Below are 23,662 nucleotides of genomic sequence, written 5' to 3' on the forward strand. Positions count from 1 at the left end.
CCTTCACCAATGTAAATAGCCTTATGCAATTGCACCAGGCTTGAATCCTGGATTGGGTTATACCTACATATGGGTATGAGCCAATAAAATGCCAAATGAATAGTAAGAAAATAACTGGTCAGAGTTCAGGAGAGGGAGTGATCAATATGGGCTGGAGAGGCCAAAGAAAATTTTTCAGAGAGGATGTGGGGCTTGGTTCTGGACTTGAATGACTGATTGGTTTTAGAAAGGAGGAAACTGGGATGAAGATATTCTAGATGGTGAGTATGCGGTGATGAAACAGCAGAAGAAACAAAGGCTGAAGGAGTTGTGGGAAGAAAGAGTGTTGGGTTACGGTGAGGATGCCAGCTGGGCTACAGTAGAGGGTTATTATTGGGGAATATTCTTTCCTGGGAGTAGCCTGAGATATTTTTAGGGGAAGGATAAGACCTTTGGTTTTATTGGCATGAAGAACTCCTTCCATTAGTGTAAATCAGCATTTTCTCTGCTACATCTGGTCTTAGAGAATGCCTGCCACATCAAGAGGTTAGGTAAATTGCTTAAGGTCACATAGCTAGTACTTGACACCAGGTTGGATTTGAATCCAGGTCTTTCTGACAGACTAGCTTACTATCCAGTACTTTATCCATGCCTTGGATACGGTGGGACAAATGACCTGTTAGCACAGAGATCTGTGACATTGGCTATTCAGGAATTCCATTTGATGTTCCTGCTGCAAGTACAATTGGGCCTTGAGAACGCAGAGAGAGTTGGAAATTCACATGACAGCTGCCAGGATCTGATAATTTTCTGAGCAAGGTGCACACCAGCAACCTGGAAAGTCACCTAAATAATGGTCAAGGTTTATGCCAGAGAAAATAACCTTTCTTTCCACCTCGATTAAAAAAACAAAAGAAAACAACTTTTTTCTCATTTTTCTCTCTTCTTCTTCTTGCCTACTTCCATCCCAACCCACAACTTTCCCATCAAATCAGAGCAGGGCAGTAATGTACGGGACACAGAGTCATAGGCATAAGGTTCCCTCGGAAAAGAGAAATTCAATGCCACCCATTTGGAGTTGCTTTTCCTCCCGTATTCCTCAAAGAAGTAAATCAGTAGGGACCTCACAAAACGGTTTCTAAACCTATCTCGCCCCTTGGTTCCTTTACCCCGCTCCCACGGTGTCTGTTCCCATGCCCGGTCCCTGGCACTCCCAGTGATCCACAGCTCTCCTCCCTTGAGTTTCTCCACATGTCTCCTTTCCGCAGCAGGGTTCCCCTGCGCGCCCCGAGTCGGAGAGGTTAGAGGCGGAGTCTCTCAGTCTCTGCACCTGCCCTGAGGGCGGGGCGGGGAGCCGAGGGCCGCCCCCTTCAAAGCTGCAGCGGTGGAGCCAAAGCGTGAGGGGCTCCTGTCTGCCAGCCTGCCTGCCAGCTCCAAGCTGAATCTCCTCCTCCCCTTTTCCCCCCCGTGCCCTCCCTCCCCTGCCCACCAGAACGTACCTCCAGCCAGCCTCTCCCTCCAACCTTCCCTCCCTTCTCCCTTCCCCTCCCCCAAGCAGCCGCTTCGCCTAGCACTTCTTACTCTCTGGCCACGGTCTCCTGCCTCTGCAGCCTCGTCACTCTCTGTCCCTTGCCATGGAGCCAGCCACAGACAGCGAGCATGGCAGCCCCCCGGAGCCCAGCACCCTGCAGCCCCCCGGGGGCGGCTCTCCCTTAGCCACTGGCTCCCAGCCTTACCCAGGCCGAGAGCCGCCGCAGGAGGAGCGGCATCTTCGGATCAGCGAAAGCGGCCAGTTTAGTGACGGGCTGGAGGATAGAGGTGAGTGAGTGGTAACCTTAGCTCCTCTCTTCCCATTTCCGACCTCCTCGTTTAATCCCTGAGTCTCGCAACTTCTCCACGGGCTAGGCACGGTGGGAGAGGATCAGGGCTCCTCCTTGGACTGGGCGATTTCCACTCCTTTCCAGCAGCATCTCTTTTTCTTCCCCATCTTTGAGGCCAGTGTTCTCGGGGCCGCTGCCCTCTGCCCTTTTGCGAAAAAAAAGCTCTGGTCTCTGACTCCTAGCGCCGAAACGAAGTGGTTATATATTGGAGGGATGGAAATGAAGCCGGTTGCTTTCCAGCAGATCCTTCCCAAAGTCGGCTTTCTTCGCGGCTACCGCTTTTGAGGATTCCAAGAAAGATGGGTGTGTGTGTGGTGTCTCCTCTTCTTTGCTTGGGTACGCTCCATCCCCTCACCCTCCACCAATGTGGCCAGCTTTCTCCTAACATCCCTTTTCGGTTTTCTACCAATTACCCTTCAGCACCACGCCTAGGAACCATCCCCATCCCGCTCCACCAGAAAAAGTTTGAGGGAGGCATTTCGGTACCCTGAGGCTGGGGTTTCCTTGGGACCCTGGAGCCCATGCATCACTGCTTGGAAATACCTAGGGTTGGACCCCTCCAGATTTTTTCCTTGGTGGCCTGGGCACAACTCTCCTTCCAGAGGCGCGTCGACATACCGGTCCCTCCACCGTGGCCTTGCCGAACCATAGGGTATTCACCATCTGTCGGGGGTCTTGGCTTCTCTATTCAGTCATTGCTAGTTCCCCTTTTGAATATTTCCAAATGCGGGTTTAGCTTCTCCGGGTTATTTCTTCGATCCTGCTGCTGTGTCCACTATAGAGCCGACAGCTCTGGGTTCCAACACCTGAGGACAAGTGTGGGAGTGCCAAAGAGAGGAAGGGACAAGGTAGTGAGAGAGAATTCGTTCTTTGTGTTACTGCTCAAATCGATTTCTGTTGCATAGTCACATACTTTACGTCCCAAGTCATAGTGGATCTGTTTGGGCAGCAAACGTGACCCATCTTTTGGTAAAGAGAGAGACAACACAATTTTAGAGGACAAAGGTGGCTCCGGGTTGCTGTGAATCCAAGAGCTTTGCTGAATGAATCTAAAACCCAGGAGCTTATATATTGAGGCAACATAAAATGTCTCTGCGGTTATTATTGATCAGTAATCTCTCCCCTCTCCTTCCTCGGCCTCTCCCCCACCCCCATCTGTTGTATTCCCACATTCCTATAATGGCTTTCAGTAACAAAACCTAAACTCTTGACTTCTCAAATCCTTCTTGCAGTTAACTTCAAGGAACAGTACAGATTTGATGATTTCTATCTTCCTTTCCTTTTTTCTTTTTCCATCCTTACACCTCCTTTCATATTTTCAGGTTCAGCCTGCTTGTAGAACCCAGGTCTCTGCTTCATAGCTGTACCCTTAGTTCCTTTCTTTCCCAGGCAGCCACTGGTTCCTCAAGAAATGGACTTTACGGTTTGGGATTTTTAGTTGTCTTAACAGAGCCACTGGGTCTATTCATTAACTAAGGCAGAATTTGACAAACAGTCATCTGGAGAAATTCAACTCATTTAGCCTTCCCCAACTTAGAAATCTTTATTAGAAGCATTCTGTTATAGGTTAAGATCAATTTGTATTTTTTCAGTCTTCTCTGATTTATACCCATTTCTAGCCTCTCTCAACCCTGTGCCTGTTTGATATTCAATATCCTAACGCATGACCCTTATCTTTTTCCTTCTGAATTTTAAAACTGTAGAATTTCAAATAGAATTAAATGGAAACAGCAGCTCCTAGAGAATCAGCAGAGATGCTTACAGACAATTGGAACTGTTCCAAATGCACCGAGTTCTGCAAATGCCTTGGCATTTCTACCCTTCTCCTGTTTCTCATATACTTAAGAAAACATTATGTAAAGGAATATTATAGGAGACTTTGCAGGTAGCATATCAGAGTTTTGAAGGATTTTTTTTTTTACAAATTAAAACCTAAGATCTTATTTTGAGCTGAAGACAGCCAGTCACCTGCCTTGAGCTTATTTTTGTAGCATTGCAGGTTATATTTAAAAGACGGCCTATTTCTCCCCACCCCCTCAAAATGATAATTTTAATAAAGTACTATGATAAGTTACATTTTGTAATTTGTAGCAGAAAAGTGAGAAAAATCTCTCACCCCTGGGAATTAATTTCTAGGTTATTTTTGCTGGTAAACTGATTTTCATTTCCCCCCCGTTGTATAGCAGTATGAATGAATTTGCTCCCTGTTCATGAAATATGTCAATGTGTGAATTCATTGCATGTCACATACAATAGCTTGGATTTCCTGTTTTTGCTTCTCTCCCACCCAGCCCTAACTATCCTTCGCAGTATAGCTGGCTCCATTGCCACAAGAGGTTGTTCACTTGCTTTTTGAAACTGAAAGGTAAAGTAAATACAAAGCAGGTGAGATTTGTTAGAGGAAGAAAAAAGAGGAGAAAGCCAAACCTCACCTATGTTCCATATCCTGGACAACAAAGAGCTAAAGTTGAAAAATTCACTTTTATAAAACAAAACATATTTTTATTTTGGAAAGTTTATTGCAGTATTTCTTTCTTCATTTCTTAAACATTCATTCTCAACATGGCATGATGGAAAGAATATTGGACCTGGAAGCAGAAGATCAGGATTCAAATCTTATCTTAGTTACTTATTGGCTATGTGACTTAGGGCAAGCCTTTTTTGTTTTTAATACCTCCCTTGGTTTCAGACTCTTCATTTTAAAGTGAACATAATATTTGCACTGTTTACTTTAGAGTGTTGCTATTAGGAAGGTGTTTTTATGCTCTAAAGCAGTATATAAATGTGAGATTATTAAGAAATTGCATATTATTATTATTATTATTTCATTGACCTGAAGAAGGCCTCTGCATGTCCTATTTCCATTTTTTATGGCATTCAGTTTTTTTAGAATAGGGAATCAGCAATCCTGGCTGTTTACTGTGCCTCTGATTTAAACTACCTGCTTCACAATGGCTTAAGCACCTGCTGGTATTGGGGCAGTGGGGATCATCTGGATTTGCTGCTGCCACCCACTCTCTCTGGAAAGATAACTGGCTCTGTAGTCATAGGATTTGGATTTCAATATTGCCTTCAATACTTATTCCCTGTATGACCTTCAGCAAAAATCACTTACCCTCCTTAGACCTTGAGGTCCCATCTCACCCATATGATCCTATATTCCTCTCCTACTGACTCTAGCCTATGCTGCAACTCCAATACTTTCATTCAGAGCTCCAAGCAGAGTCAAGTCTGACTGTGAGTCAGTTGTTTAGAAATGAGTGATGATGTGATTCTTACACTAGTCCAAAAAATTGATTCAGGGAGCTCCCATTATAGTTGAACTAGGAGGGCAAGAGAAGCAGGCATATGTTTCCTTGAAGAAGGAAGTCTCTCAGAGGCAACTAGGTGGCTTTATGGAAGAATTTGGAATAAGGAAGACTGAATTCAAATCCTACCTCAGCCATTTACTAGCTATGGGTCCCTGGGAAAAAAATCACTTAGACTTTTTTCAGCATTGGTTTCCTCAGTTGAAAATGAGGATAAAAATACCATTTTTCTCATCTTGGGATTCTTGTAGAGATCAAGTGCGATAATATATGTAAAGCACTTTACAAACCCTAAAGTGATATATTCATGTTAGCAACTTCCATTTTTCTTAGAGCAGAGCTAGATTTAGATGAAACTCTGAAATGGATGAAATTTTTTTGTACACCTAACTACCCCTGCTCTACCTGCCAAAGTGTTCCCCACTAGTCCATGCCTATAACTGAAGCTCCCTTAGATTCATCTTAGCAATCAGTTAGATGCTAAGAAGAAAGTAGTTGGATTGGATTCATTTACACTAGTGTTTGAATGACAAACCATCTCCAAATGAATTCCCAACCGGTAAAATATTAGGTTGGTAGCCAAGAAAAGAGAGAATATGCAGGAAGTATGACTGAACATCTCTCTCTCTCTCTCTCTCTCTCTCTCTCTCTCTCTCTCTCTCTCTCTCTCGGCTAGTGTAGTAGGGATAGGTATAGATGAGTCTTTTGTAAATCAGGTAATTTTAAGTTGGAAATATTTCATGCTTTTGTCTGCATTTCTTAGCTAATCTCTGAGCCTAACTGCTGGGTTAGCATGTTCTCTGCTCAGTTGTGTTCTTAGGATGGAATCTCAAGCCATTTTTAGAAGGTGGAGTTAGGAGGGATTGATAGAAACAAAGAAGGCTGATCAGTTCCAGGACTGTCTTCACAGCAGTTACTCTCTTTGGGAAGAGAATAAGGAGCTGGTTCATGAGAGGAAAAAAAAAATGATACTTTGACTATAGAGGCCAATTGCAGCTTCATTGGTGGGGAGGTGGTAGACCAATGATACTAAGTTGGAAAGATACCTTCTAATTCCTAGAAATTCCTCCAGGCAAATGTTGGCTAACTGGTGTGGGAGAAGAAACTTATGTTGTATCTGATGCCCGGCATGTTGTTGGCAATGGGTAAATTCAGGATAAATGTTATGGGGCTAAATAGAAAACTCAAATCTTTATAGTTCCTCTCTGAATTTTAAATCCTTTTCTAAAAGGAAACCTTAGCCTACCATTCAGCAGATACACCTCTAAAGTACTGTCATTGTCAAAAGCATCTACCCTATGAATCGGTTATACAATTCAATATTCAATACAGTTTTATACAATGGTGAAAATCCAGTGGCAAGGATGAAAGATTTTTTTTTTTATTTTGTCATCTAGGGTAGCACAGAAAAATTTTGTAGGGGTAAGGGGCAGTAGGAATGGGAGGAAGAAGAACAATAAAAATCTCTGAGGTTTTCGTTTCAGCTTGGGGAATCATAGCTAACATTTACATGAATGAGACAGTAAAATTCAGGTAAGAAGAGGTAATTTTCCACAGTTTAGGAAAGATTAGACAAAGAGAGGTGCTGTATTTGAAATTCAGATTACATTTACCTGGGGCAAAATTTCCTAAGAGAAAAGATTTCTTGTATTAAAGTGGGCTTATTAGAGGCAATCTAGGGATAATAGTGGCAGTGTTTATATTTCCAATTTCTAAATATACCTGTCTGCTTTAATATGCTGCACTTTCAGACACAATTAGCTTTAGAAAGTTAAACTCCCAGAGGTGTGGCCTGGTTCTTTTCTGACATTCTCCCTTCTTGCTTTGTTTAATAACCTATCGCTTTGGAATCAATTAGTCAATAAACAAGCATTTGTTCAATGCCTGTTATGTGCCAGACACTGGGAAAGAAGTAGAGTTCCCATGTGACTCCTACTTCTTAATCATTGCCCATTCATTTAAACAGCATGTGACATATGTGATTTGTAAAACAAATACTTCATTTCTGAGTCAATTTATTAGAAAACAAAATATGTCAGGACCTTTTTGCTTATATGTTGGGCATCTAGGTTAGTTTTCTTAATTCTAACTGGTTATTAAGGCACTGGAATGCATTGAACTACTACTTCATGGATTTGGTAAAATCTCATTTTACCTATAATAGCTGGGAATTGAGCTTTTGGATTATTGAGACTATATGAGTGATGAATTTTCAGAGAATTAGAGTATAATAAAATACAATGACCACTGAAGCTATGGTGAATAGAATCTTTGATTCAGATTATAGGTACTTGTAATACTTCAGTCTTATCAATGATAAAAGATGTTTACAACGTATGGTATCATGAATATTAAATGTAGGAAATTGGGTGAAATTTTTTCTACATAGGCACTTTCCTTTTTCTACATTTTATAAAGCTATTGATTTGTGGAAGCTTAAAGCTTTCCAGAAAAATTCCTAACATTTACTGTTTACTTTTGTTTTCTGGAGTTTTTTTTTTTTGTTAAGTTTTTGGACAACTACCAGGTACTCAGTTATGTGAAGAAAAGGGAAAACTGTCTCAAATTTTGGGGTTTTTGGCTGTTGAGATTATGGAAAAACAGGAATTTTGTCATTGGTTCATTGCTTTGAAATGTGGTTAGTACTAGATAGATCTTACCGAGGAGTATAGATGAATTCAAATTAACTCCTACTCCTAGAAAAAAATAATTGAGAGATTATAGCTTCTTAAAAGTGGGGCTTCAACACTATCTTCATATGTAAAAGGTAGCATTATCATAATCAGTCTTTAAGATTGGTCTTAATGACCCCATTACCTGAAAGAAGTAATATAATTACCAAGTTGCTAAATTTACATTCAAGAATTGATTAGGCATCGCTGAATCTGGTTATAGGTTTCTTAAGAGAGAAATAAGTGAGTTTCCTGTTTATGAATTTTTTCTGCATTTTTCTTGTCAGGTTTATTAGAAAGCAGCACAAGACTAAAACCTCATGAAGCTCAGAACTACAGAAAAAAGGCATTATGGGTATCCTGGTTCTCCATCATTGTTACCTTGGCACTGGCAGTGGCTGCCTTTAGTGAGTATTGGATGAATTGCGAAGTCATACATAAATACTAGCCTTTTTTAAAAAAATGCTCATATTGGGGGGGATGCCCTCTTTTCTTTTGGTTCAAGATTATTTGGAACACTTTAGTACATCTCTGGTGTAGTCATAGTCTTTTTATCTTAGTAAAATAAGGAAAAAATATATTATTCTTTTCAGTAGAGGAAAGTGATGGTTAAGAAGAAATCAGTGGAGGCTTTGGTGCTAATCAGAATGCATATATATATATATGTATATATATGAAAATATATGATTGTTATCAGTTGAAGAAGGAAAAATACACTGTTGGTGGATTGCCTTCAGATTCAGATGACAAATATGACAGATACATCTCCTTGGCATTCATCTCTTGAACCTAATGCAGACAAATGAATGAAACATTGTATGGTATTTTCTCTCACTTTCCTTAATGGTACCAATATATATTTTGGTGTGGTATTGTATGAAAATTTCAGCTTTTCCTCTGCTTAAAAAAACAAGATTCTTATGGTATGCTTCCTTAGTTTGTGGTATCTACTAAAAGGAAAACATTAATTTCAATCAAGAACAAGTAATTAAAGAAAATGGAATTTCCTCTGTGTACAGAAAATCATGTTTTTCATTTAAAATTCCATGGCATGAATTTTTTTTTCAAATGCTTGCCATAATGAGAACTGTGCACAGTGGATGTTTTTATTCATTATTAAGAGATTCATGTGCTTAAGCAGTGACACATTGGAGCTCAGAAACACTGTGTGTGTGTGTGTGTGTGTGTGTTTACACACTGGAGGAAGAGAATAATTTATTTCCCTTTTGAGATTTCTTTATCACTCTAACAGAAAGACCTAGGTTATAAATGACATATATCATCCAAGATGTTTTAATCTACATTCCTCAGAACTGAGTGTGTATGTACAATATGTGGCTTGGGGCAGGGGGGTAGTGGAGGGAAGGAAATTATGCTTTCTAGAAGCTGTTCCAGCATGTGTGTTGTTCTAATCGGCAGTGTTGGACCTGCTGCTGGAAGTTGATGTTAGCTCCCAAGAGGGATTATTAGAATTTGACCAAATGCTCCCTGCAAAACTTGGCATATAGTACTTGAAGTGGTTTTATATTAGAAATGCATACCATTCCTTGGCTCCAGAAACAAACATTTAAAAGTAGACTACAATGCATTAGAGAGTATAAACATTTATGAGGGAGTTAGAAATCTAATCAAGAGAAATTCTTATTTCTGGAATCTCCCCCCCCCCCGCCTCTTTTCCAGCTGAAATCAGATAAACAAGCCTGTCTGTTGTCCCCCAAGGATGATTTGATTGTGGTGGTTGTGTTAGACTCTGTGGATCAGACATCATAATTTACATGTGTAAAGGGGATGAAAGATGTTTGAACTGGGAAGGAGCATAATGGCTATTCAAGTACTTCCATGCCTAATAAAGCCATTGTGGCTTTATTATTTGTATGTTTGAGGAAATAAATATAAAGATATATTGAGGAAATCTCTTTTGTTTAGGCAGGACTTTATTAGATGTAGCATAGGGAAATAATGTTGGAAAAAATATTTGTTAGGGAATAGAGATTTCACATTAAAGTCTGATGATGATTAGGTGGGTTATCATGTAAATGTTACATTCCTCTTCTGGAATGGAAAGCTACTGCTGCTCCCATATCGCCCCCCCCTTCCCCTATTAAAAAAAATGTTGAATAAAATACGGGGAAATATAATGCCGAATTTTTTCCCCAAAGGATTCTTGTTCTTTTATCCTAGAAATTGTTCTAGCTAAGCATGAATAATATATACTACTCCCTTATCTTTAGCACTAAATATTAAGAAAAAATAATATATTGGTTTTTTTTAAAGTAGTCCATGTTTTAAAATAACTCTGGGCTCACACAGGTCCAGATCTTTTGTATAGGGATTCTCTTCAACAAACCATTTCCATGGCTTGTTGATCTCACTGAGATAATTCTGGAAACATCCAAAGTTAATTGCATTCCATGTATTTAATGGCTAACCATACCAGCAGGCCCAGACCAGAAAAAGCATTGAAAATGTAAGGTAGATATTTAGGGCAGAAATACATAATAAAGCAACAGAAAACAATCACTGTGCACATTTTCGGTGAATGGTCTCTTCATATCCACTCCTCATTCCAGTCATTGGGTCTTTAATTACCTTTATAGGCTTACAACTCTTGTAGGGAAGATGTGGCCAAAGTCTCTATGCAGTCAGAGACAAGGGATTAGACACTGCAGTGTACATGGTTCCTGCAATTTTGCTCATTCATGTAGTAAGTCTACAGTTACAGAGTACCCTAGTTGTTTCCTTTCCTTGCTCCATGGGGTCTCAGGGACATTTCAGACTCTGTCATTAGCCTCGTTTCCCTCATGACTCTCTTCTTCCTTTTCAAAAGCTGATGTTTCTCCCTAATTAATAGTTGTATCGTGGGAAATAGAGTCCTTATTCTCTTTCAGTGAATGCTTATACTCTGGGCCTAAGTATTCTAGGAAATAGAGGCTTTTCCTATTAGGCATGCCATTTACATATTTAATTTAAAATTTCAGTCATAGGATGGCATACCAGTTATATCTATATATCTATATGTATGTTGTTATTGTTGTTTAGTTGTTTTTCAGTTGTGTCTGACTCTTTGTGACTCCTTTTTGGGGGTTTTCCTGGCAAAGATACTAGAGTAGTTTGCCATTTCTTTCTCCAGCTCATTTTATAAATGAAGAAACTGAGGCAAACAGGGTTAAGTGACTTGTCCAGGGTCATGCAGCTAGTAAGTATCTGAGGCCAGATATAAATTCAGGAAGATGAGTCTTCCTGACTCCAAATCCTGTACTCTATTCTCTGGGTCACCAAGCTGTCCATATTTACATTTAGATCGATGAATACATCCTACATATCTATATCTAAATATGTCTTTTTATATACACATGGATTTATATATATGTATACACACACACATATAGAGTATATATGCCTCACCATTTATAGGGTAAGTTAGGCTAGCTTTTCCTTAATAGGCATTGAAAGCATCCTCAGGGGACTAAAGGGTGAGGCTATTAATATCATTTCCTGGTCACCTGACTATAAAAGAGCCACCAGGAGCTTTAGGTTGATTCAGCTGCTTTGGCTGATGGACCACAATGGGCAGCTTGGGGAGCTTTACTCAGCTAAATCAACTTGAGATGTCCTTAATGTTTATCCTTGTTGAATATTCTTTTCTTGTTATGGTTAAACAAATCTCCTCCCCTGCTCAGTGAACTGTCTTTAATAAAGAGTAAGTACTTTCTTATAAATCTTTTTTTAACTGTTAACCTATGATTGTCTCATTTTATTCTGACATTGATCATAAACGACTAGGGTCACTAGAAGTGCCTAATACCAGGGGTGCTGGCCTGAGTAAGTTTCGGTCATTTATTTTTAATGTAGATGCAGCATAGTCATGTGCCTAATATCTCAGTATGTAGGCTACATACAGGTACCTAGTTCTATATAAAATATCCATATTAGAGTTGTATCCAATAATAGCTAGTATTTATATAGTGCTTTAAGGTTTGAAAATGTTTTACAAGTATTATCTCACTTCTCCATGGTCCTGGGAGGTAGACGCTATTTTTTGTTGTTCAGTCACTTTAGTCACGTCCGACTGTTCATGGGCTCATTTGGGATTTTCTTGGCAAAGATACTGGAGTGGTTTGGTACTTCCTTCTCCGGCACATTTTACAGATGAAAAAAACTGAGGCAAACAGGGTTAAGTGACTTGCCCAGGATCACATAGCTTAGTAAGTGTCTGAGGCCAGATTTGAAGTCAGGTTTTCCTGACTCTAGGCCCAGCTTTGTATCCATTGCACCACTTAGCTGTCTGTAGATCCCTGTGACGGATAGCTGTAAACACAAAGTACAGGTGGAGCGAAGGTTTGGAAACTTCAGCATTAAGGGACACCTTCCCCAGATGATCCTTCTTTTTCTTAGGCAATGGAGGGTCTCCAGAGTCAAACTTCTCTGGACCTCCTGCTGTGTAGGGGGCTTAAGTGCCTCCTTGATGTTTTCTAGCAGCACTGTCCTCTTTGTTGTTCAATTGTGTCCAACTCTTCATGACCCCATCAAAACTTTGTGGGGTTTTCTTGGCAAAGATACTGGAGTGGTTTGCCATTTCCTTCCCCAGTGGCAAACAGAGGCTAAGTAACTTGCTCAAGGTCACACAGATAGGAAACTTCTGAGGTTGATTTGAACTCAGGTGTTCCTGAGAACCCTAATGTTCTATGCACTGTGCCATTTAGCTGCCTCATATCTGTCCTCTATCTTCTAGTAATTTTCTGTTCTATAAGAATTGTCAAGATATTTAGAAAATAAACCTCAGTTCTCTAGTTGCAGTACTCAGATGATATTTCGAATAGAATGGAATTGATCCTGGCCAACTCCAGAAATATTTATTAGATTTGGATATCCTAGACCGTAATACTTATCTTCTCACTGATACCTGTGACTTTGGGGAACCCATTTCACTCTGATATAACCTAAATGTGGGTGGTCCTTTCAACTCAGGCCACAGAGGACAAATCCCAACACATGTTTCAAGTGTTCATCCTAAAACAACTGGAAGATAATTGTCTCTTAGGATCCATTGCCAACATAGTGAGACATGCTATGTTTCCATCATCACTGTCACTGTTGGATGGGATCCTATGAGTCAGGTGGAAAGGACCTCAGAAAATGTTAGTAGGGCAATATTAGCTTTCTTTAAGGTCTGGAATGGTCCTAATTCTTGACCCTGTCTCCATATCTTGATACCAGTCTGGAAAACTGCAGCTTCTGATTAATGTGCAATTCTCCTTCTTTAGTGCATTTAGCTCATAGGAAGAGAAGAGAAGAAGCATTTATTAAACACCTACTATATGCCAGGCCCGGTGCTATGTGCTTTATAAATATTATCTCATTTGATCCTTACAACAACTTTGTGAGGTAGGTGCTATTGTGATTTCCATCTTACAGCTGAGGAAACAGAGACAGACAGAAGCTAAGTGACTTGCCCAGGGTCACATAGCTAGTAAGTGTCTGAGGCTGGACCTGAATTCAAGTCTTCCTAGAACTCTAGGACCGACATTCTGGGCCCTGGAGCACCTAGCTGCTTTCTACCATAGTGGTAGTAAAGCCTTTTTCTGCCTCTGCAGATGCCCTGTCCCCAATGTATCTGGTCCTGATCTATGGTGACTTCTTTTTAGCAAGATTGCTCCAGATTTCTTCAGTGAGGCTTAAAGTTGTTCTCCTTTTTGATCTCAGTGGTCCAAACCTTGAGAGACTGGGACTATGCAGGATCAAACTTTGTTACCTCTGAATGTTCTTTTTCTTCTTGATCAGGTTCATTTCTACCTCCTTTATCAATCAGAACAACTCTGAGTAACTGAGAGGGTGTTCTTACTACTCTTATAGCATTGGGTACAACCATATTATTTTGTCAGGTGAGACAACCATATAGCCCAGTGGGTAAAGCACTTGACTTGGAGTCAGCAAGATATCAGTTCAAATCCAACCTTAGGTGCTAACTAGCTGTATGATCCTGGACAAATCACTTAACCTCTCTCAGCATCTTTCCTCACCCCCAAAATAGTAATAATAGTAACTTACCTCACAGAATTGTAGTGAGGATTAAATAGGAGAATGTACAGCAAATGGTTTGCAAACCTTAAAATCCTATGTTAATGCTAGCTGTTATTATTGTCAACCTAGTGAATTCTACAATCACTGCCCCATTTTGATTGTTGCTTTCTGAAATGGTTTTTCCAATCCTAACAAGAAGCTGGAAGCTTTTTCTTCCTCCTTTTGGAAGTTAAGAACTTCATGTACTTATCTTCTATACTCTCAATGCTACCAGACTGATTATACAGTTCCTGAAAACATTTGAGGACAGACATCCTATGATTCTGCATCTTTAGGGTTTCTGTGGTGGCTAAGATGGTTTCTCCACCTAAGGCTCTCTAGTAATCTACATTTCTCCACAGCCATTCCCTGCAAATAAAAGTGAAAGCCTGAATTCAAAACTATCCTCCAAAGTGGATTGGCTCAGAGAACTAAAGGGCCAGACTATTGATATCATTGCCTGGTAATCTGAGTACAAAAGATCCATAAGGCACTCCAGGTAGGTTCTAATGCTTGGCTAATGGACCACAATGGGTAACTCAGGCAGGATAGTTGTAGTCAACTGGATCAAGTTGAGACATCCTTAATGTGTATTTTTGTTGAATATTCTTCTCTTGTTATGACTGAATAAATCCTCCCCCACCAACTTCATTGCCTTTATTAAAGATCCTCTGCCTTCTCCAGTCAAGCATGTCCTCTGGGTATAAAACTTCACAGGAAATATGGTCTTTGTTTTTCTCCAATGAACACTTGTGCCCTGGGTGCAAGCATCCTGAGAAATAAAGCCTTTTCTCTAGTAGTCATGCCTTTGACACTTGTTTGTCTATGGTCCTTGAAACTAAATGAATTAGTGTCTTCCCCCTACCCCCCTTTATTAGGAGTATAAAGCTTCTAATGATACAATTAAACTAAATATTTATGGTATTGATAGGATGCTCACTTTAACTAGATCATTTCAAACCCTCTAGTTCAGATGACCCAAATGTATGAGCAGTAGGCATTTTAGGTCCCATATGAAGCATTATCTACACTTTGAACTTAAGCTCTTTTGTGTGCTGTACATTTCAGAGGCCATCCTTTTCATGGTGCTATGACTGATGTTAGGAAAAGCAGTCATAACTAAGGAATTGAAAAAGATTGTATTCAGAGATTCAGAATAGATTGAAATGTGGCTAAGGGAAAATTTCAAGTTTCAGAAAAGGTGATACAGACTGAAAAATAAAGTGACACAAAAAGCATAGAGATAATATATTCCAAAAACCCAGTACATGGTGTGATGACCTAACCAAGTTTGACAAGTCACCACTTTTTTTTTCCTCAGCAAAAATTAGTTGGTAGAACAAACTGATGCGGTGTTTGCAAAATATCAAAAGATTCTTAGGTATTAGTTGAAAAAAAGTCTTTAGTGTGTCACAGAATTGTCAGTGGCTTCATTTCCCTTGGCCAGTTGGGTTTTTTTTTTGTTTGTTTTTTGAGCCAGAGACATTCACTTTTTTTTAATGATAATTTTTATTTATTTTTTTGTTTTCAACATTTACTTCCACAAGATTTTGAGTTCCAAATTTTCACCCCATCTTGTCCCTCCCCCCACCCCAAGATGGCATGAATTCTAAATACCCCTTCCCCCAGTCTGCCTTCCCTTCTATTTCTACCCCCCTTCTCTTATCCCCTTCCCCTTCAATTTTCCTGTAGGGCAGGATGGATTTCTGTACCCCATTTCCTGTATTTCTTATTTCCCAGGTGCATGTGAAAACATTTTTTTTAAACATGTATTTTTAAAACTTTGGGTTCCAAATTTTCTCCCTTCCTCCCTCCCTACCCACCCTCATTGATAAGGCAAGCAACTAAATATAGGTTATATATGTGCAGTTATGCAAAGCACTTCCATAGTAGACATGCTGTGAAAAACTAACTCTCTTTCCCTTAATCCTCTCCTGCCCACCCATTTATGCTATTCCTTCTTTTGACCCTGTCCCTCCTCAGAAGTATTTGCTTCTGATTACTCCCTTTCCCAATCTGCCCTCCTCTCTATCATTCCCCTACTCTCTTGTCCCCTACCCCCCCCCCCATTTTCCTGTAAGGTAAGACAGATTTCCACACCCAACTGAGTGTGTATGTCATTCCCTCCTTAAGTCAAATCCTATGAGAATAAGATTCACTCATTCCCTCTCACCTTCCCCCATTTCCCCTCCACTGTAAGAGCCTTTTCTTTTCTGTTTTTTTTTTTGTGGGATAATTTACCCCATTCTACCTCTCCCTTTCTCCCTCTCCTAGTATATTCCTCTCTCACTCCTTAATTTTATTCTCCAGATATGACCCCTTCATTTTCAACTCACCTTGTGCCCTCTATCTATCTATATCTATATATACGTTCATATAATTTTTTCCCCTCCAACTACCCTAATACTGACAAAGGTCTCATGAGTTACAAATATCATCTTTCCATGCAGGAATGTAAACAGTTCAACCTTAATAAGTCTCTTATGATTTTCTCATTCCTATTTACCTCTTCATGTTCCACTCAAGTCTTGTGTTTGAAAATCAAATTTTCTATTCAACAATGCTTGAAAGTCCTCTATTTCACTGAATGACCATTTTTTCCCCTGTAGGATTATACTCAGTTTTGCTGGGTAGGTGATTCTTGGTTGTAATCCTATCTCCTTTGCTCTCTGGAATATTATATTCCATGCCCTGCGGTCCCTTAATGTAGAAGCAGCTAAATCTTGTGTTATCCTGATTGTGTTTCCACAATACTTGAATTATTTCTTTCTGGCTACTTGTAATATTTTCTCCTTGACCTGGGAACTCTGGAATTTGGCTACAATATTCCTAGGAGTTTTCCTTTGGGGATCTCTTTCAGGAGGAGATCGGTGGATTCTTTCAGTTTCTATTTTGCCCTCTGGTTCTAAAATATCAGGACAGTTTTCCTGGATAATTTCCTGAAAGATGATGTCTAGGCTCTTTTTTTGATCATGGCTTTCAGATAGTCCAATAATTTTTAAATTCTCTCTCCTGGATCTATTTTCCAGGTCACTTGTTTTTCCAATGAGATATTTCACATTGTTTTCTGATTTTTCATTCTTTTGGATTTGTTTTACAGTGTCTTGATTTCTCATAAAGTCACTAGCTTCCAATTGTTCTATTCTAATTATGAAGGAAGTATTTTCTTCAGTAATCTTTTGGACTTCCTTTTCCATTTGGCCAATTTTGCTTTTGAGGGCATTCTTCTCCTCATTGGATTTTTGGACCTCTTTTGCCATTTGGGTTAGACTATTTTTTAAGGTGTTATTTTCTTCAGTATTTTTTTGGGTCTCCTTTAGCAAGCTGTTGACTTGTTTTTCATGATTTTCTTGCATCACTCTCAGTTTTTCCTCTACTTCTCTTACTTGCTTCTCAAAATCCCTTTTGAGCTCTTCCAAGGCCTGGGACTGATTCATATTTTTCTTGGAGGCTTTGGATGTAGGAGCTTTGGCTTTGTTGTCTTCTTCTGTTTGTATGTTTTGATCTTCTTTGTCACCAAAGTAAGATAATATAGTCTGATTCTTTTTGCTCTGCTTACTCATGATTCTGGCCAATTACTTGAGTTTTAAACTCTTTGTTAAGGTAAACGTCTGCTTCCAATGTGGAGTGTACTGTCCCAAGCTTCGGGGGTTTGTACAGCTGTTTTCAGAGATATTTCTAGGGACCTGTAAATTTTTAGTTCTTCCAAGGTGGTATGATAAGGGGCGAGGTGTTTCCTTTCTACCACTACAATAAGCTCCACCGCACTAGCGCTCCTCCTTGCCCCAGGACTGCCTCTCAGAACTGTGACCCAGATCCAAGCACAGGTAAAGCAAGAGATTCCTGCCTCAGCACTGGCAAAGAGATCCCTGCAATTCCCCTCTGATAAGCCACTCGATTCCCCCTCAGTCTGTGGGCCAGAAGCTCAGGAAAAAGCCACGACCCCGGGCCACGCTCAAGACTTGTGGCTGAGACCTAGCTCCTCTCTCACCACAGTCACAGACTTTTCCCACTGACCTTCTAAGTTGTCTTTGGCATTCAGGGGTTGATAAGTCTGGAAACTGCCACAGCTGCCCGCTATTCAGACCTGTGGGGCCTGCTCCAGGGTTGCTGCAGCCTGTGAACCCATGCCGAACTGCACTCCTCTCCCAGCCTGGTGCAATATACCTTTCTGATCAACCATCCAGGCTGTCTTTGGCTGGAAATTTGTTTCAGTCTGTCTTTTTGTGGGTTCTGCTGCTTTAAAATTTGTTTAGAGCCATTTTTTTAGGTATTTGGAGGGCTTTGGGAGAGAGCTCAAGACAGTCACTGCTTTCCCTCCACCATCTTGGCTCCGCCCTCCCAGAGACATTTACTTTTTAAGAATATATTTTATTGATACCCTTTGTCTTTACATCACCTCATTTCTGGACAAGAAAGGGCCCCTTCATTTCCCTTTAAATTGGACTCTCCCATTTGACTACAGGTATAGAAGGGCATTAATTAGAAATAGGGGTAGCCAGGATGAGAAAGAAGAGGGAGGATGGCTTCTGTATGTGTGTGTGTGTATGTAGATGTACTGACACAGTTAATTAACTTTGTTTGGGCCTCTGGTTCTTCATATATGCAAAATGAAGAGGATGGAAATAACATGTGCTTACTAAATGCTTATTGACTGACTATGTAAGAAGAGGTACTTCTTGTCACAGATCCTTTTAGCAGAAGTCAGTTCTTACCTCACATCTCTTATGACACTTTGTACTTCTTTCTATATTTAGTGTTCCAATCTATATACAATTTATGTACCTAATTTTGTTTCTTCTACTGAATTGTAAACTCTCTGAGGCCAGATTAATTGATCTCTGTGTCTGCCTGGCATAATGTCTTAAAAATCAGATTTTTCCTAAATTTTTGTAGAAACAAATTTAGTTAAATAACAAATAATTATCCTAATTGAGCAACCATAAATCAAAACTACCAGATTTCAGACAGGAAGGGAACTTAGAGGTCATCTAGTTCAATGACTTCATTTTACAAATTAGGAAACTGAAACATGAAGGGGGTTCAGTGATTTGTTCAAGGTCACCCAGATAAATAGAAGAGCTGGGATCTGAACATAGGTTTTCTAATTCTAAGTGTAGTGCTTTTTCTTGTATGTCATGTAAATTCTCCTCCCCCTCCCCAAGACAGCTGTCCTACTTGTATTGCTGTCAGTGAACTGTTGCGACCGTTATCAACTATATAACAGTCAAACATTATCAAACATATCTGAAGTATTAAATAATTGTCAGTAGTATTACATTGACTTGGTGTGACGAATGCTTTACATCTGAAGTGGTTAGAATACTTTAGTGTATGTTTGTTTGACATTTTATATTATCATTGTGAATTTTAGGGATAGACATGGTTATCTCCATTTCACAGATTAGCACACAGGGGTGAGTGGGGGAAGAGAAGAAGGATTTTTTTTTTGTTGTTTGTTGTTCAGTTGTTTCAGTCAAGTCTGACTCTTGTGACCCCATTTGGGTTTTTCTTGGCGAAGATACTGGAATGGTTTGCCATTTCCTTCTTTAGCTCATTTTATAGATGAGGAAACTGAGTCAAATAGGGTTAAGTGGCTTGTCTAGGATCACACCGCTAGTAAATGTCTGAGGTTGGATTTGAACTCAGAATTTATATGGTGCCTACTATGTACCTGGTACCCTCCTTATTATCCCCATTTTATAGTTGAGGAGATTAAGGCAAATAGAGGTTAAAAGACTTGCCTAGGCTCACACAGTAAGTATCTAAGGCCAGATTTGAACTTTGGTCCCCTGGACTCCAGGCCCAATATTCTATTCACTGCACCAAAAGTTAAGTGTCTTGCCCAAGATCACACGGGATAGTGATTGAACCTAATGAAACTGGTTCTCCTGAATGAGACCAGTGATCTCTTCACTAAAAAACCCAAGGCATCTGAAAGGTCAGCTACTCCCACATACAGATCTAGCATGAATTTTTAAAAATACAAAAATTTCTTTGGAAAAAGTTATATTCTAAGATGAAATAAAATAGTTCTTCTCCCTTAGAAGACTACCAGCACCTTCAGACTTATATTCTGAAATCTGGATCTATGTTTTGTCAGATTTGGATTGCAAGGGGATCTAGCACAGACATGCTAGATGAGGTCAGACCCAAGTTCACATAGTGAGCTATTCCATCTTAGAAGATTTCCTCAAGGAAATCCTTAATGTAAATATGAAAGATTAAAGGCATATCCTATAATGGGTTGCAGCCATTTATGCGAGGAGAGTCAATTTTTTTGTAATCTTAGAATGTATTTTGTCAATAGCCACATTATATTAAATAATTAAAAAGAATAATGCTAGAGGAAGTATAGACCAACCCTCTACACTAATTTGTATGTAATTTCAAGGGTTCAAGTTAATGAGGCACCTTGGCATAGTGGATTGAGTGTTGGACTTGAACTTAGAAAAACCTGGGCTCGTCTTGTGCCTCTGACACTTACTGAAAGTTCACGATAAAAACATGTAACCCTCTGAGCCACAGGGAACCTTCTAAGACTATAAATGTTGTAAACAAAATTTGAACCATGGCAGTGGAAGGTGTCTCCACATCAATGAAAATACAAGTCTTTGATATATTTATGAGAACTAAGAGGAGACAATGATAAAGTAGAAAGGAGGATCTGCACTTTGAACAGTAGCTAGGTGAATAGAGCATCAGGTCTGGAGTCAAGAAGACTCATGTTCCTAAGTTAAAATCTGGCCTGAGACACTTACTAGCTCTGTGACCCTGGACAAGTCACTTATCCCTGTTTACCTCAGTTTTCTCATCTGTAAAATGAGCTGGAGAAGGAAATGGCAAACCACTATAGTATCTCTGCCAAGAAAATCTCAAGTGGGTTCACAAAGAATTGGATATGACTGAAATGACTGAACAACAACAATACCAGAAACAAAAAGAAAGAGCCATGAGTTTGGAGTTAGAGAACCTGGTTTGAATCCTGTCTCTGATATAATAATATGACCTTAGGCAAGTCATTTCTCTGTGGACCTCGGTTCCATAATTTGCAAAATGAGAAGATGGGACCTAATAACCTCTAGAATCTCTTCTAGCCCTCAATCCTGGGTTATGCATAATTGGGTGTGAGAAAGGATAAAATTGCTTAGTAAAAGATTCATCTTGCATAGTAAGCTTTGTAATATGTGTTTGCCTGCCAATGAGATAATAACACAAATACAGACTCATTCATTGATTTTAGCTGAAAGGACAAGCAGACGTCCTTAAAGAACCATGCATCTTGCTTACCACTACTTGGTGATCCTTATCTTAGGAAATCTTAGTTATGAATCTCTTATCCCCAATTGTCTTCATCATTTCTCTTTTTCCTTGTTCTTTTTTCTCCCTTCTGTCTCATGAGCAGACATGTTTGTTTCTTTTGTAATCCATATATTTTGTTTTGTACATTTTAAAACATTATTCTGAGGCATCTGCCAAAAGGGTCCATGACATAAAAAGTTAAGAATCCCTGTCTGAGGGGCAAGAGAGAGCCACTGAAGCTTCTTGACGTGGGTTATAACGTGGTCAGACGCATGCTTTAGGAATATCAGTTTGGAAGCTATGTGGAAGGGGATAGAAACGAAGACTGGATGGATGCAGAGAGGCCAGAGGCTGATTAGGCTGCATTATTGTAATGGTGTAAGAAAGAGGTAATGAGGACCAGAACTGGTGATGGTCATGTCATTTTTTCCTTGGAAGGTGATCTATTTCTCTTACTAAGCATGAGTTTTAAAAGAGGTGAGCCTAACACACCTGACCCTGTCCTATGCCACCTCCTTTTGAAATTCTTGCAGAAGATCAGATTTTACCAAGGTCTGGCTCAATACCCTCTGTGATATAAGAGGCAGACTGTAGTGGGCCTTTCTGTGTCCCACAAAACTTGTCACTTAGCCTGTGTGTTAGAGTCATTTATGCATCATTTTTCCCCCTTTACTATAGAGAAATAGGAATAGAAGTAATAAGAATTATAGTCTTAAAGCCAGCTAATAAAATGTCCCTTTTTGTTTTATTTCAGGGTGATTAGACTTCTTAATAGTTCCAAGATATTAAGAGAAGCAATGCAGTCACCCTTACTCACTCATCCTTTTTCAGTCCATGAAGCGTCTTGAACTTGCTGCAAGACACAAGCCATGTATGATTTACTGGATTGTGCAGTCTAGTGAGTTTCAAAATACTCTACTGCAAACTCCAATTTTAACATTTAACCTCATAATCTATTAATGTTGAAGTATCCAAAGGGCATAGAGCAGTACCTAAAGGGTCTTGTTGGCCGGGTGACACACACACACACCCTACAGAGAATACATTTCAAAATGACATCTTTTGCTTATCTTTTCCCTTCTGCTTTTCCAGTATTACATCTATAGCTGTGCCCAGACTCTGTGTTTAAGTTACTTCAAAGGCACTGAAGATTGACCCACTGCTTATTACATTTCTGGGTACTTAGTGAGCAAGCATTGAATGAGTGGAAAGAATAGGCATTAGGACTCAGAAGATAAGGATTCAAGGGACCTTTCTAGCTCTAACATTTTATGATGACAGTGGTATTCACTGTTATTAGTACTAGATGAAAGAATGCCTGGCACATAGTAGATGCTTAATAAATGTTTATTGATTGATTGATTGCTGGAGCTGGCTCATACTAGGCTTGTGAGAGCCTATTGTTAAATTTTTATTGTGAAAGCATTTATACCTTAACTGGAAAAATGCTACAAATCAGGGCTTGATTTATAGTTTTGTTGATTATCTAGGCTTAATAAAGTAATAGAAAATGTTAATAATGCAGATTAAATTTAGTATTTTTTTCAGAGAGCTGATTGTTAAACATTTACCAACACACCCCCTATTAGATCCCAATTTTTTCAATTCAATTTTATATAGTCTGAAGTCTCCTACAAAATCGTAAGCCTCTTGAGGGGAGGGATTTTTGTCTTCTGTCATGAGGCGAGGGAGCATCAAAATTTACCCCCAACTTTTCCAAATCAGAAAACATTCTATTTAGGTACTTCAATAATTATTTTTTTTGAATGAAATGATATGAAAAAAAATTTTGTTAGTTGTCTGGGAAATATTGATAGATGTATCATAAATTCCTTCTAGAAGGGTTTAAAATACTTGTCTCATATATTATGTGATTATTACTTGTGAGACTATTGATGGTCTTGCTATTGTATTCCATAATGCTTCATTCTCATAATAGCCAATATTTGTTTGATGGTAGGCAACTGCTCTGTCCAGCAGTTCCCATATGTGCTGTATGTGTATTGAAATCCTTTTGCCTGATTTGGGTGATAAACTGCTGAGAGTGGATGGAATTTCTGAATACAAAATTTTGGGAAAACTTTTCTTAGGCAACTCTAGTGACACTGCAATTTCTACCTGATATATTTACTATATTCTAGGCATTGTTGACCTATAACTTTTCCTGTAGCTTTCAGTTTGTCAGGTGCCCTGTAGTTTTTGTTATTGATTTTGAAGTCTTTTCCCTGTTATTTAAAAAATATTTAATTTTCTAACATAGCTAAAACATTTCACATAAAATATTTTCTATTTTAAAAACTTGGTGACTTTGTAAGGATTAATAGGATAAAAATATATTTAAAATTTGTGAATATATTGAATTTGATACCTACTTTTTAAACAGAGTTCTGTAAAACAAGATAATAAATATTGCAACTCTTTTAGAAAGAAACCTTGCTTGGAATTTTAAAATTGGTTCTGA

General features: G+C 39.3%; 1 protein-coding gene across 1 annotated transcript in view; it reads left to right on the forward strand.

Annotated features, from left to right (window-relative positions):
* The first annotated feature begins 1,501 nt into the window (after positions 1 to 1,501).
* The window catches only part of TMEM163 (transmembrane protein 163), a 269,409-nt gene continuing 247,248 nt past the window's right edge, over positions 1,502 to 23,662 (forward strand). The window contains exons 1-2 of the mRNA XM_027835729.1: positions 1,502 to 1,797; positions 8,127 to 8,246. Coding sequence (XP_027691530.1) covers positions 1,614 to 1,797; positions 8,127 to 8,246 — 304 coding nt within the window. The 5' untranslated portion in view covers positions 1,502 to 1,613. The remainder of the gene's footprint in view (positions 1,798 to 8,126; positions 8,247 to 23,662) is intronic.

The sequence above is a fragment of the Vombatus ursinus genome, unplaced genomic scaffold (genome assembly GCF_900497805.2).
Source record: "Vombatus ursinus unplaced genomic scaffold, bare-nosed wombat genome assembly UNPS02014816.1, whole genome shotgun sequence".
NCBI classification, from domain to species: Eukaryota; Metazoa; Chordata; class Mammalia; order Diprotodontia; family Vombatidae; genus Vombatus; species Vombatus ursinus.